The sequence below is a fragment of the Pleurodeles waltl genome, chromosome 11, assembly GCF_031143425.1.
Source record: "Pleurodeles waltl isolate 20211129_DDA chromosome 11, aPleWal1.hap1.20221129, whole genome shotgun sequence".
NCBI lineage: Eukaryota > Metazoa > Chordata > Amphibia > Caudata > Salamandridae > Pleurodeles > Pleurodeles waltl.
Genome location: NC_090450.1, coordinates 942791908 through 942812667, shown reverse-complemented (window position 1 = coordinate 942812667; position 20760 = coordinate 942791908). Strand labels below are relative to the sequence as shown.

Sequence of the window (20760 nt, the reverse complement as noted above, 5' to 3'; positions counted from 1 at the left end):
TTTTGCGTTTGACTTATCACAATAAAAAGTCCAACATGTGTTTTCTTGAAACACTCAGGTCTTTATAAATACAGCATTTTTTAGCAATCTGACATTTGGCCAAAGAAATGCAGTGCACAAATCAACATTTTCAACCAGACACACACTCAATTTTCTTTAAAAAATAATACAGCAGTGAGTTTGACAACAACAATACTCATGATCACTCTACTTCTCAAGCAGAAAAGCCAAGCCACCTACTCAATTTGAGCATACCCATTACCCACTCCAGACGAGAAAGCATTGGTGGTGCAGGGAAATAGAATGGGGACATATATATTGCTAGTTATGTAATAACTAGTAGAGATGCCAGGGTGTGCATTAATGGCTATTCGTCTGGCCCTTTTGAAGTTGTCAGGGGCACGAACGAGTGCCCTGTCACCTTTGTTTTTCCATGGCACCGATGGCCTCCCCTTTACGGAAAAGGCACAAGGAAAACCATTGCCTACAAAGAGGTTCTTATTATTGTTATATGCAGTCAATGGCCTCTAGTTTATTAAGAATCCAGACGAGAATCCCAGACGTATTATCTAAGATATCATACAATTTGGGGGATACTCTGATATTCAAATTTACTCAAGTAAATCTGGATCTTCCCTGCTCACTGAAAGCACTAGTAAACCAGTGCTAGAATTGACTCTTGGATGGTGAGAGTATGTAGTTAAATACAGGAGCGGCTTGCGGTACTAACAGGGGGCAGGGAGGCGTGCTGGGGTGGTGAATGGAACCTTGTAAATAGAGAATGGGACTGGATTTTCGGAGAAAGTTATGATCCTGCAATTGAGAAGCTGGCGGGCCACTTGGAAAGGTGGATCCATATGTCTCTCTTTATGGCTGGCAGAATTGCACTTGTCAAATTGCTAGTACTAGCTAAGTTTCAATACTTATTTATAAATATATCCATTCTCCTAGGAAACATTTATTAACTAAGCTACACATGTTGCTAACTAAATTAATCTGGGGAGGCAAAACACCCTCTGCTTTGATGAGAAATTCTGACCCAACCATGTGAAGGAGGTGGCCTCCCAGTGACGGGCGTTGAAAGATATTTCATTGCTGCACATTCACACTTTGCAGTATGGTTTGTCAACCCCAAGAGCCTAGCACCCTCCCCGCCTATTGAGAGTGTGGACTTCTAAACTACAGAGGCCTGGAAAACTACTAGAAACACTCAGATGCCCACACTGGGCAATGTGGACAGCCAAAAGAGCAGGGGGAGGGGGTTTGGAATGTGAAGTCTATTTACCTTGTCTATTTACCCGAAGTACCTGTAGTCGATAACCCCGTCTTACCACCATCAACGACAAAACAGTGAAATTGACCCTGTGACGAATGGGACTCAAAAACTGGGCCAACTTTTTCCCAACTGCAGTTCCAGCAGGTGGGACTGTCAACACTCTTGGTGTGTTCGTCTTATCATTGGATTCGTCAAGAAGCTGCGGCTCAGTGGGATACTTTGCCGCATGAATCTTACGAGTTGTCATACATTGCCACAGGAACCTTAAGTGTTCTCATACATTGCTACATGAACCTTAGGAGTGCCTCTACTGACACAGATACTTCTACCTGCAAACACCAGAGGTCAAGTATCTAAATGAAACTCTACACGGAGTACAGGTTTCTGCCAGGTTGCATTACTAAAGTATAATAAGAAGCCGATGTGGGACAGGAGGTGGCTCCTAATACTTAGCAATTTGACTGCAAACAAGCTACGCTTGTTTCTGTTAATTAACTCCTACACTTCAACTTTTTATACAGGCTATAGTATACACCCAAACCACTCTGTATAATGGACTCCTCCAGCCCCTTTTACTGCACCAGATGCACATCAGACCCTGCGGGGTCCCAACTTTAAGCCTGGAAGCGCCTCCCCACAATAAGATATTGGGCTGAAGTGGCCCACACAATCTGAGATATTCTAAGTACAACTGAAAATTATAGCACCAGTTACGCCTATAGGGTAGGTTGCAAACAGCACAGATATACCACAGTCAGTTAGACTGCTCCTATTTAATGGTAATTTACTACATGATGGTCTTTGGTTGAAAAGAAGTATAGACTGGTTGCAAGGAGTAGAGAGCATTCCTTATTGGTTGTTTTGTGCTGAGACCCTTTACTTATTGAAAGAATGACTCTTGTTTATTAATGGTAAGTTTAATGGCTACCTTACAGATTGGATGCAGGAGGTAAGATGAAAACTTCTCTTGTTTTTAAAGTATGTGGTTTATTCTGTTTCATTGAACAAGCTCTTGCTTGATGAAAATAGACTTCGTCAATTGTTGCAATGGCAGACCAGAATATGTTTCTGATGAACTACAAGGAGTGTGGTTACTTAAAGTGTTGGCACTTGTGAATTTTCTTTGTAAGGGGTAGAACATGAAACCCCCCCTCCCCTCTGGTTTATGGGCTTGAAAATATTTGTCAGCCATTGTCATAGCTTCAGATGTTTTGCCAACAATTGACGGTGTAGAAGATTGAGCACGGTTTGCAAACTTTAGTTAATTGTCTTGTATTATAGTGGAATCTGTGCCTATGATGGTAAAATGTAGGGTCTGCTTGTCTGTTGCAAAGAACAGTTAATGTGCTTATTTGTTGCAGTCTGTGCCTCTCATTGGTTGTAAGGTGTAGTTCATGCTGCTCATTTGGTGTAGCCTGTCAAGTATGGGATCTGTTTGAGACTGATTGCAAGGTGTAGTTCTCTGGCTCTGTCCATATTTGTGGTATCATTGGTACCCTTAATGATACTAGATAGTCTGTTGGTGACTAGCCTAAGATGTAGAACTGGGTCCCTCGTGTATTGTAGTCTACACAAGGATACAATCCATAACTGGTTGTAAAGTGTAGGTCTTGGTCATCATTTGTTGACATCTTTGCCACTGACTGTGAAAGAAATCTGAAGTAGCCTTACTACCCTTGATGGTAAGGCATAGGATCTCTTTATGACTAGGTGCATGGTATAGTTCCTAATATCCATTTTAACCAGTGCAGTTTCTTCTCATTTGAGCATCTGACTGTCCAAGTAGAAATTATTTTTTCATCAGATGATTTGGGATAGAGTACTATTTTTCTCACAGTCTTAAAGAATGATGCCGCTTTGAGACTTGAATGGCTCCCAGATTGCTTGAGAAGAACCTCTCCTCATTTCAATGTTGGGACTCCGACTTTCCTTGGGTAAGTGTTCCTGTGACTTGCTGTTTGCTTGCTCCGTTGTGTGGAATATACTCTTTACCAACAACAGTTATCCAGAAGAGTTACAAATATCTCTGTTGCAGAAGTCTAGGATACCTAGAAAAGAGAACATGCAAACATTGGAGTTATTTTATTTTGGAAATTATACGTTTCTGCCTATTAATAGTTTTAGGTGCTGCCGCAGAGAAACCAACTGCACGTTACTTGAACCCTGTGCTCACCATGTTCAGAAAAAAATTACAGTCCTCTTCTAAACTTTTCACAAGAATGAACAGAGATTTGGGGATCCCATATATTGACAATGAACCTGCCCTCCCTCTCTGAACTGTCAATCCATCCACCCCATATCCAGATCTCAGCAATTGCCTACTGCCAGGAATGAATTAGTTTGCAATATCTATCACTCTTTCACACTCTTCGGACCTTGACTCCATATCTCAACATAACTCCAGCCTTATTGTCTTCCCATACTCACTCGACTTTCTGAAAAGTTGCCTAACACCTCACTTTTTTAGGTCACACCTTACCAGGCAGCACAGCTAAAGATATCTTGGTGACATTCAGAAAGCTGACGTAGGAATGCATTCTGCCCGTTGCTTCCCTTTGGCATTGTGGTTTGTAACTGACATTTTCTTGTTTTCCATTTCCTGGCTTTATTTGTCTTAGGCTGTCCAGCTTGAGTGTGTACCTTCCCTTGCCCAAACCTTATTTACAGTATTCTTCAGAGTGCTCCCTTTCTGGAAACAGGCCTGTAAACCTGTTCTTATCTCAACACATTTGCTGTGCATTCAAAGACCGAGGTCAAATGTCAGGCGTTGTCTTCTGAGGGCACCTGTTTATTTTTTTTTCTCTGACTTCTATAGGAGAGGATTTATAAGCCAATCTTGCTGGATACTGGGTGTAGGAAAGTGTATTTCTAGCACAAGACATCATTTAAACAAATTGTGTAATTGATTCAGAATATATCCGAATTAGGAACACAAATGAAACAGGTTTGGTTATTTCTGAAGTATGTTGGGAACAAGTAGTTTAATATGATCAAAACGAACCATTACACTAGGTGATGCAATTTCCCACACATTTTATTCTGTGCACTCTATAGTTTTATTAGTAAACCTGTATGGCTGTACAAATGTAATGGTCATTTCAATTGAAAATGTGCTGTCTGTAATGGCAGTGTGCTACCACACCATGAATGCTCGATTCTGCGCCTCACCATTCTACTTTGCACCACTCCACACCACTGCACTCAACTCTGCACCACTCCACCCTACTGCACACTATGCCACTCCATGTTATGCCTCTCTACTCTACCTTGTACCACTCTACTCTGTGCCAATGCATTCTTTGCCACTCTGTACCACTCTACTCTATGCCAATGCATTATTTGCCACGCTACTCTACACCACTGCACTCTACTCCACTACAGTCTAGGCCACATCAATCTACTTTGCACAACTCCACCCTATGCCACTCTGCAACACGGCACTCTATACCAAAACACTCAACACCAATCCAATGTGCACCAATCTAATCTACTCCACAAAACTACCCTCTATGCCACAGCATTCCACACCACTTTACTCTATGCCATTAAGCTCTATGCCACTCTACGCAACTGCACTCCACCCTGCACCACTCCACTCTACACCACTTCACACTAGTCTGAAACAATCTACTGCATGCCACTACACTCTACACCACTCTATTCCACTCTGCCCCACCCCACATCACTCTACTCTTAACCACCGCACTCTATGCCAATGCACTGTCACTGCACTCTACACCACTGCACTCTACTCTGCACAACTGTATGAGTGACATGCAGAAAAAGAAGCATTTCCTGGTGTTCCTATTACAACCTTCATATAAATTATTTACTATATATGGTTTTCTACAAAGCTGTTTACCATTTTTCCCCATTGAGTGTGCCACTTTTAGATTTTGTACTAAGGTTTTTGTTGTTCTTGCATGATTTTCCTGCATTCCCTTAATTTTCATTATAGCATTTGTCTTTCTTTGACTTCCTATATGTCAGATATGAGCACAGTGTGAGAAACCACACTGGCTTCTGGCCTCTCTAACCAAGGACCAACGATGAGCAGGACACACTGAAGAGGTGGTAAGAAGGGGTGGGCGAAGACGTTACAATCCTGGCAGTACAAGTTTCTCTCAGAAGGAGGCGCTGCAGTGAGTAGTAATAAGAGATTTGGTGTGAGAAGCTCGCAGTACCTTCCATCACCACTCCACCCATCAGCAGAGTACCAGCTGAAAGTATAAAGTATAAGGACTCGTGTCTGTTACAATTGCATTGTATGGCATCATTTTATATAGCGCTAAATACCCGTACGTGGGGCAGTGAAGCCCTTGCCTGCATGGGCAGCACACAATGCTTGGGTAGAAAGATTGGGTTCTTTGTTGTGATCTGATATGGGAAGTGTTTCCATGTCATGTGTGATGACCACCAAGGTGCGCGTATCGTGTTATGGGAAACAGAGCTTACCACTGTGGTGGGTGAAGAGATGTGAGAGACAGGCGCACAATTATTTTTATGATTTTCAGTAATCTGGCAGCTTTAAACTGCTCTGCTAGCCCTTTTTATGGTGTTTGTTATAATCATAGCCCACTCAGCTGGTTACTGCTCTGGTGACAAACTTCTCAAAGGTCTGTCACTGTAAAGTTCCTTCACAAGAAGGATGCAGGCAGGCGGTTGTAGAATCCCTGAAGCACTTGTAATGTGTCGCTGTAGGCACTTTAAGCCCACACATGCCTACCCAGCAGCCATCTGGGAGGTGGGGAGGGTGTTTTATTTCCAAGAATGTGGAAAACTGTTATTTTTATTGTCTTTTGCAAGCATATGCTTCAATAAAGTAAGGAAGAAAAACAGAAAACACGCCGCCGCCAAGACGTGTCAGCCATTTGCTTGACATAAAAATTTAAATTCAAAGTAACCATTGCAAATAATTTTAATGGGGGAGTATGGGAACTTCCGAGCAGGCAGGTGTACTTAGAAAAGATAGAGAAACCCTTTTGTGTTTTAAAGCACTTCACAGAAAAATGTACTACATAGCTAAAAAAAAGAAAAAAAAAGAATGGAACGAAAAAAGTACTGGCCAAGTATAGCATTAGCACACCAGCCCTGAAACTAAAGCGAACTTATTTTTAAGCGGTTGTGCACATATTATGAGGAAAACTGTCACTGACACTGCAAGTGAGCCAAATGCTCAAGTGGGCTGGCCCACTGCCCCCCGGTGTATGCTGCGGTGAGCAGAGGCAACATGTGAATGACAGGCGATCAGGCCAATAGGCGAAGAGGACTGACCAAAAGTCGTCCTATGTATGTTTATAGTTATTTTTTTTAATGATTTTTCTTTTTACCATTCGAGGCTAGCAGGACAACTAATGCTGTAGCTAGTAGCAAACCAGAAAAAGTAACAGGCTTGGAGGCAGTACCTGGCATGACTTCATGGTGAGGGTTGGGAGACCAGGAAGAGGAGGATCAGGAACACCAGGGGAAAGAGGACCAGGTGAGGAAGTGAGCTCCTTTACATGCATGTCGCCATGTCTAGCTAGATGGAGTTGGTGACTGAAGGGAGTCAGTCTTCTAATGCTCACACACAGGTTCCTTGCCCAGACTGGTAATCTGTGGTAGTAGATGAATACTCTGCACATGTTCCTATGGTGGTTAACCGTTCTACTTTAAACAAGCCTGGAAGAGGTTGGCGATGCTTATGAGATAGAGACTGAGCGCTAGCCAGTGAGCCTGCATCTCTGCATTCGACCTCCTTATCTCAAATCTTTGCTGGTTCCCACCCAATTAACCCCCCAATGACACCATGCTGCAGTGTAAAGCTGCAAATACAGCTTTGTATGTCTCCATATCTGACAAGAAGCCACAAATATTGCAAAACCTACCAGGAGATGAGTGCCACCAACACAACATTCTGATCCTTCCCTTCAACAGTCTGGTGTGCCAATCTACATGCCCACTTTCCAGGTCGGTCTTACCAATAAATGCGTTCGCTTCTGACTTTATGCCCCACATTCGAGCAGTCCCCCTTTTTAACCAGAAGTCTGTAGGCAAGACCCTGAACCTTCCACAAGAGGCATCTTCTCTTCCAGTGCCTGTCATTAGTAAATGGATCTGGATATTTTCAAAGGCAAAGTGACCAAGGAGAAACCCTGCATTGTTGATGTTGACCACTGTGGAGCACTCCAGCACGTGTGAGGACTGTAACACCTGTTGCCTAGATGTCCAGCTTTCACCACACTTTATCTCCTCCAAAAGAATTGGTCAAAAGAATGGGTCACTAGTTACCTGCACGGGTGCAATTGAAGACTGATTCCGCCAGCTGGATAAACGGCTCCCCAAGTATGGTGCGGTAGCCAAGGTGGCTTGTAAGCATGAGGCACTGGGTGGCATCCTTGAAAAGCAGATCTGCCTCTCCGTGCGTCTGGGGTTGGAAGAGATGGAACTTTGAATCTGGATTGAACACCAGTGCTTCCTGCAAAATTAGCAATTAAATAATTAAATAGGTTTTAAGGGAACGCATTTTAGTTTAACATTATGAAGAGGCACAGTCACTGCTGAGCTCTAAGGGGTCAAGATCTGTAGTTGCTTCCACCGCCATGTCCTTTGCGTGTACATTCCTTCCTTATTCCTTCAAGATGATTTGCATAGTTTTTTCCCCTGGTGTAGGCTTTTCTGTCTCCCATTCGTGGCCCTCACCTTAGATCAATGGTCTTCAAACTTTTTATGCCGCGGCTTCCCAGTTGAAAAATAAAAATCATTGGGCTCCCTCAGAATTTTTCACAATTATTTTATAAAGATGGCAATGTTTAAATATGTCTAGACTTATTCAAACATTGTAGTTAAGTAATGTTGCCTTTTTAAATATGCAATAACATGCTTCTGCTTAAAACAAAGCACTGTTATCTGTATACTGTTTCTTTTGGCCAGAGCCTGGTGCCCCTCCCATCACCCCCTCCCCGGATTCACTTGAGACCCTCCCCCCCTAGAGGTGGGCCTGACCCCCCGTTTGAAGACCCCTGCCTTAGATTGATCCCTCTCATTTCTCCCAGTCTGTCCTACATTGGTACCTTCACTCTGTCATTTCACCCGGCCCTCTAACATGCCTGGGCCATCATCTCCCTCTGGAGTATCATCTCAAGCTGCCCTCCAGTTCCCAGGGCCGTCATCTCACCCAGACTCCCCAGAAGTATCTCACGTTATCACCTAGCAACCCAATCCAATCTTCATCTCTTGTGGTCCTGTTGTTTTATTTACCTCCTGCTTAGAAATTGAACAGAGGACACTGGTACCCCAAGTTAAGACAAGGCGTGTGCCCATAAAACCCATGTTAATGACAATACCGTGGCCAATGATCTGTGTATAATTCTACACGACATATCATCAGAATGGAAAAGAATTGTCCCATAAGCCTCTCCCACCTTGTGCTCACCTGGGATTTCATCAGGAAGTCATAGACTTTAGTTGTACTAACTGGGCGAGTCATGATCATGCTGGGAGGCACAGGGCCCAGGTTACACTCCATCCAGTCCTTGATGGAAGCGCGGGTTCCGTCCAGGCACAAGAGCTCAAAATCTGAGATGCTGAGTCCCCTTGACCAGCCAGATGTCTCCAGACCTACAAAGAGAGGGGTTACTGGGCATTTTATGATCATCTTCCGGTCTATGAGGTGCAGGTGCATATAGAACTGTTTTTATGTGCAGGGAAAATAGGCAGATTGTTGTGTTAGAGAGGAGATGGAGTGATGGGGTACAGGCAAAAATGGGAATGGATACAGGTGAATTGGAAAAAATGACATAAATAAATATTTGACCTATGGTAGGGGGTGTTGCAAGTGGCTACACATACATCAGAAATACAGGAGAGGACTGTGTCCTTTCATATTTTACAGAGTTTTTAACTCCATCCACGGATCGATGACTTTTAACTATTGCACGGAAAGGTGTTATGCAGATCGATAACAGATGGAGAGTTTGGTGACTGAACAGAAGACCAAGATGCAGGCTAAGATACACTGGAGCAGAACAGCTAATATGAAAAATATGAATAGGTAGTAGAGACATGGAAGAGTAAGAGACAATGTTGCATGCCATGATCAATGAAGGAGAAACTCTGATGAATGACTATTATACTGAAATGGGGATGCCTTCTTGGATCAGTACCGAGTTTTAAGATTTTTTTCCATAAGAGACTAATTTGCCAATATCTCCCTATATTTCTGCAGATACTCAAGTCCCTGCATTTCATGCCTTGATTAATACTAAACTTTAAAAAATTCTTTACATACGATTGACACAATCTGACCTGCAGAGGTTACAGAAATCACAGTATGTTGCTGTGCATCTTACTTTGACTCAGTAAGTTCCAACATGTTTGTACCACACGTTTAAGGTTCATTAAATGTATATATATATTTAAAAAGCAGAAATAAATTAAATTAGCTTAACATATCGCACAGGTTCCTATTTTCAATAGCTGCCTCCAGTATTTTCCAGGAAGGGTGTTGCTGCATCAGTGGTGCCCATGAGTGTTGCTGACCCTACGCCACTTTCTGCATTTACAACTCTGGTCCTTTTTGGCTGCAGTAACTTTAGAATTGCAGTTTGTGATTAGCACTGAACTTCCTCTTTTGTTTTTCTCCTTAAGCCCCTACTTACTCCTGCATAAACCCTTCCCATTTATTAATAAGTATTCACCATTTTCCAGCCACTTCTTGGTCCGTCCCACATTTACTACTAAGTACTAAACATACGTGTGAGAATCTCCCCATGGAAACCATAGGAGAGGTAGAGGCAGAGAATCTCTACTCATGGGTTTGTGAATGGCATTTGGTAGTAAGCAAGTAGTACTACTACATTACATACTACAAAAAAGCAGTTTGTGAATCACGCCCAGCCTGTGGATAGGAACTTGTTCCACTGACAAAGGATGCTTGTGCCTCAGAATCCACATTTGAGAACAAGTAACTGGCCAATGCCTCACTTGGCCCCAAACCTCAGAAACAGGCCCACCTTAGCTATTCTCTCTATTCCCTGTCTTTATACACTTGGAGAATTGTTCAAAAGTAATGTAATGAAATAATGTCTGCCTTTTTATGTCCTGAATTGTGGTTTTGGGGGCTGAATCCACAGTCTTTGTCCTGCACACTTAACCCAGTGAGATCACTGCATTATCCCTAACTGTGTCTGTTTGCAATTAAAATTTGTCAAGCTAAACCTCTTACCACATTCACAAAGAATTCTACCGACCTAAGAGTGGCAATTTCTATTCATTTTGCCTCAACTGGTTACAAATTCTAGACCTAAAGACCTCTTTCTGAATATCAGTACCAAAAAATGGCTTTTAAGAGGAATTTTGAATATAATATGCACTCTCTAGCTACACAAGCAATATACACACACAACAGGACACAAAATCCTGGCTGGCACCACAGATCTCATTCCATCTTACCCTAAGAATTCTACAGGATGCACAGCTGTTCCAGTACAAGCCGCCATGCTCTGGAACTTGCTATCAGAAAAGCTTCAAAGCACATACCCTGCAGAATACAGTTGAAAACAGCTATTTCCAAGACAACTATACCATCCCACAACCATGGGCTAGAGCCTAGGATGAAAATCGCATCCTCAAGAATAATCTACAGAATACGTTCACAAATATGGAACAACTCAATCATCATACTACTTTCGATAGCAAGGCAAGTTACGAAGGGCTGACCTATGGCTAGTCTGCTTATTATATACTACTGTCAATTCATATGAAACCCTTCTGGTGCGGTTGTGTGTCGGAACAACGCAGACATTTACGATGTCTGCCTTAAGAACGTGGCCCAAACCACGAATGTGTCCCTACAACGCATTTCTTTACCACGCAAGTCATTACAACGACTTGCCTTGGGGAAAGCGCTGGAGTTCGGAATAGTATAATTTACTATTCTAACTCCAGTCTGCGCCACAGTAGGGAAAGTGTTGGACATAAAGTCCAACATCAGTCCAACAACACTTTCCCTAAGGCAAGTCGTTGTAATGACTTGCGTGGTTAAGGAATGCGTTGTAAAGACATATCTGTGGTTCTGGCCTCGCTTTAAAGGCATAGCGTGGTTTGAGCCACGTTGTTAAGGCTGTTTCCCTTCTGGTGCACCAACCAGTCTGCATAGTACTGCTTATCTTCTTACAGTTACATAAGACATATCTGCTATGGTTTTAGTTCATCAGCCAGTACTGTGCCAGCCCGTAAACCACTTATCACCAACTGAGTAGGGATGATTTAACTTATGAGATCTGACCAATACGGCTGGTCAATTGGAAGACTTTAATATCTAGACCAGGGCCAGACTGGGAACCCAAAGCAGCCCTGGCAAATGTTGTCAGACTGGACCCATTGGGTGCATAGCGAGAGTGCCTGACCACAATGGGTCTTGGGGGGGGTTCTTCCCCCCAAGAAAATTTGGAAACAAATGTCAAAAAGTGTGCATTCTACAACATATGTTTCATCATATATTCAACTGTATTCGTTTTAAAAGCATAGTACGCGGTGACCTTACAATACACAAGAATATGGCAATCTTTTTTGGGGTTCTTCGATGGTTCCCTCACCATCACCCTCCAACAGCGCCTCTCATCCCTCCATAGCTCCTCTCTAACATGTATTTCATATGTTTTACAGCACGTCTCTCACAAGCGTAGGGTGTTGGGGCACTTTACATCACACACAGATACAGAGACAATGAATCATACGTGTGTAAATCAGTGTATAGAAAATGTTACATAAGGCAAAGGGGACTACAAGGAGTAGGATTCACATGTCATCCATACTGGTAGGCATTCTTTAGGAATGCTTGGTCTGGGGAAGCATAAACTCAGGATTCAGATCGTAACACAGTGGCTAGGGTTGACTTTACTAATACAATTTATTTCTACCCAAACAAACCCTTTTTAGCAAATTTAAGACAATCAAATACTGGGATAATATAACTTTCTAACCTGTACCATGCAGTTTGCATGCAGCTCACTGTCCTAGATTATGACTGTAACTTATGAACTGCACAGTAACGAAAGGATCTCTATGACAAAAGCAGTGCCCCGCTGAGCTAAGCACATAAAATACTTTTGTGAGCTGCATAGTACTCATTCTCTGCAGCAGGCATATTAATCCTCTGTGCTACCTGAGTCAAACGTGCCCTTAGACAAAACTCTGATCTCTCTCCAGTAGGTACATTAATCACCAGAGTTATCTTGAAACTTTTATTTTTGCCTTAGAACTGTTGGATATACAAGGAACTTTGCAGTGCTTTTAAAACGGCTGCACTGTTATAAAAGTGACCCCCAGTAACAAAAGCGCCCCCACACTTCCAGCCTACTGGGGAAACGCCTGATGCCTGGCACAGCCAGTCTGGCCTTGATCTTGCCCACCACTGCAGGTCGCAACTCGCTACATACTATGCTTCTTTGACAAAGATTTACGGGATCATAGTAACAAAGTCCACCCGAGCAGATCTCCACACCATTTCTCTCAACAATCATGCCTGCTCAGAACTCTACATTTGTAAACAAAATATCTCAGGTTGAACACCCAGTGCTGTAACCAGCTAAGTGTATCATACTAATAAGAAATACCATAAAGGGATCTGCAGGCTGCTCAAAGCTGCCAGCCTAGTGGAAGCTGTAAATTGCATGTCTACCTCTCACACCTCTTCGTCCACCACACTGCTAAGCAATGCAGGCCTTAACATGATAACCACTCATTGGCGGTCAGCATTTCCCACCTAGGATCAAAAATTAAGACAACACCCTTCCACGCACACACCCTGCATGGTGCAGCACGCTGCCCCTGTAGGCAAGCACTTCAGTGCCCTATGCAGGGGTAGTGAGCACTGTGTAAATGTTGCAATATAACACAGTACAATACAAACTGATCTCTGGTCACTGTCTCGTAACAAAACCCAATAAAGAATATTTGGGTTACTTTACAGGCCATCACCACTTCAATGTGTTTAAATGTCCCCTTACAATTCATAAGATGATGGGAATTCAATGTAGTCACTTGTAAGTGTTAGGGATAGAAGGAACCTAGTAAAATGTAAGATGCTCTCTGTGCAGATTATGTGGTAAGAAATTTCAATCTACAGGGCATTTATTGATACACTGTAAGAATTACTGAGTTTAAGAAATCAGTTGTTTAAGGCAAAATCATTTAAATTTAATTCTATTAATATTTTAAATTCTAACAGTAAGCATGTGCTTAATTGATTGGAATTGATGACATTGTAATTCAGTTTTTAGATAATTTGTAAATGTTCTAATTTAGAACTAACTTGTATATTTCTATGGTGTTTATGAACTGATAATAAACATAAATATACAAATAAGTATGAGAATAGGGGTGTGGTCAGACGAAGACCATAGGTAGACAGAGGGTAATAGATATGAAGACTGCTGAGAAACTAGAGGATGTACACGTGAGCTACTGACTCTCTATGTTCTTCACCAGTGAGTAATGTTCCAGAAAAGCAACGTCTCCAAAACTCCGCCCATCAGCATCTCCAACTAGACACCTGCAGCAGAAGAAATTCCAATCAACATCTTATGTTAGTTAAGTCCAACATGCATCCTATCTATTGTAAAGTGTGAATGTGCATAATCTATCAGATCAATTGTTTGTTAATGATGCCTCATTTTAATATTGTAAACATTGAATATACTTTACAAATATATTTTTCAGTATTTCACAGCAAGAGGATTGGTAATATTTGGTGATTAATTGCATACAAACAATTACACTGAAACTGATTGACAATTATGTGATGTATTCCCATTCAGATAAAATGTCTGCAAATTTATTTTGAATAGATGAACTGAATCTGTCACTGCTCTGGCTCTCCTGGACCAGTGTTGGACAACCCAATATTTAAGTATCAGTCCTAACAAGTTCCACTTTTGGGAACCATTGATGGCACACTGAGTAACTAAAAATCAAGTTTTACCTTTTTTTTTTATTCTCCTTTTTTTAAATACTTATTTGCCATGCCCATAAATATTGCTCCTGAATAAATGTGTTACTGATTAATTCAAGGATTCCAGTAGCCACATGCTCATGAAGTCATTTTTGCTGTTGGGATCACTTAAGTAGCCCTTGATTCCTTTTTTGGGCCTTGTATCAAGCAGAGAGGCAAGGAGTGGTGAGTAGAGCCAGGAGAATGTGAGAGAAAGGTCAACACTATTACCAAGGTACAAAGTGTTCACACTTGACCTGTTACACTTGTTTTAAAAAAGCCAGAGCAATATGTGTATACATGTGTATTTTGTGCACATAAACTAATCAGACCCTGCACAGTTACTAGATGTTAGCTCCTGCCTGCACGTTAGCAGTCTTTATATTCAGGCTAGGTATAATAGTACATCTTATGCTATAATAGAGGTTTCTCTTTCTTGCTTCTGACCTTACAACCAATTGAATTATGTTACTCCCAGGTAGTGCCCTTTGGGATCATAATGGCAGCTCAGATTATTCTGGACAGACATACTGCTGCTCACTGCAGAGCCAAGGCCCTCTGCCGTCCAAGCATGGTGCTAGTCAGATCCATCCTATCTCTGCTTTGTTCTGGTCAGGGAAAGTTCACACCTAACGTGGCCAGCAGGCCAGCAAAGAGAGCCCTTGTGGACGATAATAAATCAGCAGCCATCCCAGAGCTCATTTAGCTTCACCCTGTCTCCTTTTTAAAGGTTGCATCACATCTTCATTGGAGTATCAACATGGCTACTGCAATGTAATTTGTAGCAGGGATCAAATTTGACAGTATTGTTGCCTACGGCCCTTAGCTTACAGTGCGGTGTATGTCACATTGTGGTCTGATTTTCAAATCCTATCCATATCCCTGGCATTTGGAGAAATGCGTCTGTTACCCCATTCTCCAAGTGTGACGACAAGCAGTTGACCAGCAGCAATAAGCCAGGGACCCTAGCATTCATATTGGGAAAATTAACCAACTCCTTTCTACAATAAAGAATGGCTGAAGAATGTCATTGGCTACCTAAGATAGAAAGTAATGTCACAGTCTTGATGCAAGCATAAAATCTGCTGTCAGTGCCAAGAACAATGCTCTTCTTTGCTACCCTTGGCTTGAACAAGGGGGCAATACATAATGCAAGGTCCACAATGTGTTAAGGACAATTTTCTTTCAGAAGATCAAACACTATGATGGAAAAATCACTGTAGTGATTAAGAAGATTAATGGTCCTCACAATGTCAACAATCCAAAAAGAGCCATCTATCAAATGTGTTCACCAGCGGGCAATAATACTCCTCAGTACCTCAGTCAGATATGGTTCCTGGCCTAAGACTGACATTCTTGCACTGAGTTGATCTCACCCCTTGACTGCTGATGGAGAACTTCGGTCATTCACAAAGCACCTTCTGCATCTCTGAATGGTGATCACTTGGGACTCTTTACACTGAAATGATCCACTGGATGACAGCTTTGATTCAATTTAGCCAAGAGAAAGGACGTAGGTATATAGCAGACAGGTGCTCATCAAATATTGATAACCACACGGCAGCAAGTGGATACAGTAGAATTAATTTGCAGTTGGTCAACAGGAACCTTTTACACTTTGACAGGCTTTTGCCATTTTGTCTCCAGACTGAGGCCAACCCTGATCGCTGGGAACAAGTACCACTATGTACTCCTTTTTACTCTTACTACGTTACTTAAGATCAGGAAATTCCAGACACAAGTACACAGGATCAATGGATTAGAGAACAACAGAAATACTGAACAAATGTACTCTGTGCATCTCAACTACAGAGGAAGATGCAGCAAAGACAGCAGGGCAACAGAGAGTCCCCTGGATCCTAGATCAGGAACACTACACTTCGTACTAAAAACAGACTCCTAAACCATGTATTATGAACACATGACTAGACCATTTGTGGGCACAATATCCCTTGCCCCTACACTACAACACAATACTGCAATAGCTCAAGTGGGTTAGGTGGAGAGTCATAAGACCAGAAGTCCAGAACCTGTCCTCCAGAGCACTTTAGTGATAACACAATCACGTACTTCTAACTCACAGAGGCTAGGTTGGAGGGTTGCATGATCCATCCCATTGTATGAAACACCATCATATGAAAAATACTTGTTCTACAAACAAACTCTCACACTCGAGCCAAGGAAAGCTTTAAGGCTTCCACCACACATCCAGAGATCCTTCGTCAAATAAATCCACTATTGAAGGCAGTCTTCCCAGAAAATCTAAGAGCGCCAACAGGCAAAGGAATTTGTGAATTCTGCACTATGCAAAAAACATGTAATCAAAAATAGCAAGTCCTCCCAATGACCATTAACAAACACTCAAGCTTTTGTCAGACTAGTAGCAGAAGGCCCTCACAGGAGAATCTAAGTAACGTAGGATAATAACTTGTGTTCTGGAAGCCTAGCTCAGACCACACTAGCCATTTCCATCACAGGTTTGAGTCTTCAGCAACCTGTCAGTGCTTCTCCTTTACCCCTGGTGCCCCTATCCTCTAGAAACCTCAGCAGATAAGTAAAAGAAAGGGAGTGTTCCTATTATCTCCCCGATCCTGCATCCCATCCTCGCTCTCATCAGCTATGGTCTGCAAATATGTATATTGATTAAGGAGTGGCAGGATGGAAAGTCTGACTGTAACACTGTGAAGAGTGCTCTGTCATATTTTAGCCCTGACTCTCTTTTCCTTACCCTACTATCTGTAACATTCTACCATCATTTCCAACTCTCTCAGACTCTCAGTCTCAGAAAACATGATTTCCACTTGCTTCTGTCTAATGTTTGCTTCTCACCTAGCCTGCTCCCTCCATGCTGCCCCTTTCCCCTCACAACTTGTCCACACCTTCTGAATCAGACAGACCGCGTAGGTCAACTGCTCGTTCGTTTTGGCGATGGCTACTAGTATGTTGATGAGAGGTGCAGCATTTGAAATGCGAGAAGGGAGGATGCCCTGTGCAGGCAACATGATGCTGACATGGGTGATTTGAACAATCATGGTGTGAATTGATATAAATAAACTAAACAAAAAAGCCCTGAAGAAGTCCTGTGTTGAGGACGAAACACGTTGGCTGATGTTTCTTTTTGCTTGCAAGAATAGCAGAATAAAGTGAAGACAACAATGTGATGACATTGAGTAACTGGACTTTATTCGATGTATATAAAAGTGGTGTACCATCAGAATATCTATCATCTACGGTTCCCCCTCAGGGATAGCACCTTGGCAGTGAGTGGTGCTATGATGAGTGCACACACGAGTATGATAATATGTTTTATGTTTCCTTCATTTTTGAATACTTAAACAGGGGATAGGGGTTAGGTGCATCCTCCAATTTAACCCGCTGCCAACTTCATTATTAGTGCTCAAATTGCACTATCTTGCCATCTGATGCACTACAACAATCATTTCATCTGTAAGGCTCCCTCCGGTTGTCGCTCTTTCTCTTGGCCCTTCCTTTATTCTCAAACTCAGTGCAGATGAGGCGACTATTTGAGTCTGCCTCGGCCTGAGCAGACCTTCAGAGGCAATCAGTTGGTGTATACTCTTGTGCTTTCCTTAGAAGAACTTTTGGCTTTGTGAGACTATCTATTTTTCTGACAAACATATTGTTTAGGAAACTAGTCTACTATCAGTTGTTACACACATTTCACTTGGATCTGGGCACTGAAAAAGATCTTAATCGCCCACCAGTTCTTTAAGCTTGGTAAGCCCTCCCTAGAAACAGACTACAGTAAGGAAGTCTCTTAAAATAGTAACTCCTGTTTCCCCCATATCCCATCTATTGTAGCCTTTAGACTAAAATCCATGGTTATGAATGTGTGTTATGAACACACTTTGTAGTAGCAGTTATTAAGAGCAATTATGAGCGGATTTAGAGGTGAGTTGATCAAATGTAAGAAGTAGTAATCTTTACTTAGATACTTAAAACAAACTGGAAAGGAAAAGGCTAATTAAAAAGGTAGTTCAACAGTATCATTTTGAGGAGGATATTGCCCAGCTAACACTACACATAACTCTCAATATCTTAGCGCAACCTTTGCAATGAAACACAAGGACCCCTGGTCTGCTCTCTTGAACCACAAACAAAAAGGTGATTCCTTAGATTCAGATTACTATACATACCACTCTTACAATTTGAAGGCGCATAGAGTGAAAGAGACCAGAAGATTATACTATGCTGTTTATGCGGTTTAAATTAAGAATCACCTGTTTATGCTCTAATCCAGTACTTCCCAAACATTTCAGAACCACAACTCAGTATTTAGAATGCCCAATGTCTGTGATCAACCTGGCTTTAATGGACATGAGGCAGGCGATTTTGTTTCCATGTAATTAGTGTGGTAGCGCACTGTCATTTACGGACAGTGCATTTTCCATTGCAATTGCCGCTAAATTTGCAATGTGGAGGCCGAGAAAAAGGGGGTTAAAAAAAGCTTGCCTTTCCCATGTTAATTTCAAAAGGATTCTTTAGACATGACTACAGGCTGAACCACTGGACAAAATTACACCAAATGTGGCAGACAGTGAGCTGTCGGTACGCAGATTATGCTTTTGCTTATTTGGTGTGAATCCTTTCAGTAGTTTTTGAGAACTTTAGGGAAATTCAAATTTGTATATCTCTGGCTGCGAAGTATTCGCGAACAAAGACGAGCTTGTGCAGGGAAATGCACATCTCTGATTGGCTGCCAACACTTCAAACCAGGAAGTGTTGGCATCCATCTTGGGACTTGCCTTCAGCCGAGTCCCAGAAAAAACTGTAAAAATAAAATAAAAAAAAGGCCAGGGTAGAGACACCCTGACCCCTTAGTACTGGTGGTGGTGCTGGGGGTGTCCCCGAGGGACACCCCCAAATCAAAAAATATATTTTTTTAATTTTTTGTTGCCGCAAGTTTGCAATATTTGCAAATTTGCAGCAAAATACTTTTAAAAAACCAAGTGCGGACTTCCCCGCTTGTTTATTTATAGGCCGCCGGGTGGGCCAGGTCCTGGGGTCATTAAAAATGTAGTGTGGGGCTCCTCCCGGCTCCTTCACAGCTGCGGGGACCAACACCTCCCTAGGCTTGTATTTAAATATATGCGGGGGCATTGATTCTAATGTAAGTGGGGGGCCGTGCCCCCACCTGCGCCCCAGGGACCACCACCTCCCGGGGCATCAAATATAATGTAAGGGAGGGCCAGCGGCCCCCGCACCCTGGGGACCACCACCTCCCTGGGGCATCAATTCTATTGTAACCAGGGGCCCACTCCCCCACCGCACCTTGGGAACCACCACCTCCCCGGGGCATCAATTATAATGTAAGGGGGGCCTGTGGCCTCCCCACTCCTCAGGGACCATCACCTCCCCAGGGCTTGTACTTAAATATATGCGCACCCTGGGGACCACCTCTGCCCCGGGGCATTGATTCTAATGTAAGAGTAAGTGGGGGCCCACACCCTAGGGACCAACACTTCCCCGGGGCAGGCCCTGTGACCAACCACCGCCGCACACGGGCGAAGGCCTTGTGCGGCTGTGGTGGATTCACGTATAGCAAAGAAAATTACTCTGGCCCTCATTACAACCCTGGCGGTCAAAGACCGCCAGGGCTGTTTTGACGATTGCACCACCAACAGGCTGGCGGTGCAATCTTGCGAATTACGACTGTGGCGGAAGCGCCGCAGTCGCACAGCTGGGACCGGCGGTTGTAATCCTCCAGGGCAGCGCTGCAGCGCTGCCCAGGGGATTACGAGTCCCCCTCCCGCCAGCCTTTTCATGGCAGTAGGAACCGCCATGAAAAGGCTGGCGGAAAGGGGAGTCGTGGGCCCCTGCACTGCCCATGCCTTTGCCTGTGGCCCCCTGCCACAGCCCCATGAATCTTTGAAAAGTGTGACGGTGCAACTGCACCCGTCGACCCGCCGCAACACCGCCGCCTCCATTTGGAGCTGGCTCCCATGTTGCGGCCGACATCCCCTCTGGGCCGGGGGGGCGGAAACTCGGTTTCCGCCCACCGGCCCAGCGGGAATGTCGTAGTGGCCACCGCAGGAGTGCGGACGCATTGACGGCCGCACGGCGGTTACAACTTGGCGGGCAGCAGTTGCCGCCCGCCAGTGTTGTAATGAGGGCCTCTATGTTAAAAAAACATAGAAGTTCACTGAAAAAAACCAAAGGTTACAGGGGCGTTATAGGTATGTTCTTTCTGAATTTACTTGTACAAAACCACTGAAATTCAGCTGTTATAGTTAGAGTTTTTTCAAGTAACTAAAACTCAGCTAATTAATCCACATATTATATAATTGATGACATATTCTATGCCATCTTTCATATTGTCGCTGCAACATTTGGAATAGAATAAAACTATTGATGAGACAACTGTGCATGGTGAAGGTGCGAGTTATAGTTACCTTAGGGCTCGAGTTTTAGTTACTTAAGAGAACTCTAACTATAACTGCTAAATTTCTATGGTTTTGTACGAGTAAATTCAGAACCTAACTTTAACGTC

General features: G+C 43.0%; 1 protein-coding gene across 1 annotated transcript in view; it reads right to left on the bottom strand.

Moving 5' to 3' along the window:
* Positions 1-47: 47 nt before the first annotated feature.
* Positions 48-20760, bottom strand: part of LOC138266363 (serotransferrin-2-like) — a 103652-nt gene continuing 82939 nt past the window's right edge. The window contains exons 14-17 of the mRNA XM_069215088.1: positions 13729-13811; positions 8691-8875; positions 7547-7733; positions 48-3324 (exon numbers count right to left, since the gene is read on the bottom strand). Of these exons, the coding sequence (XP_069071189.1) occupies positions 3278-3324; positions 7547-7733; positions 8691-8875; positions 13729-13811 (502 nt within the window). The 3' untranslated portion in view covers positions 48-3277. The remainder of the gene's footprint in view (positions 3325-7546; positions 7734-8690; positions 8876-13728; positions 13812-20760) is intronic.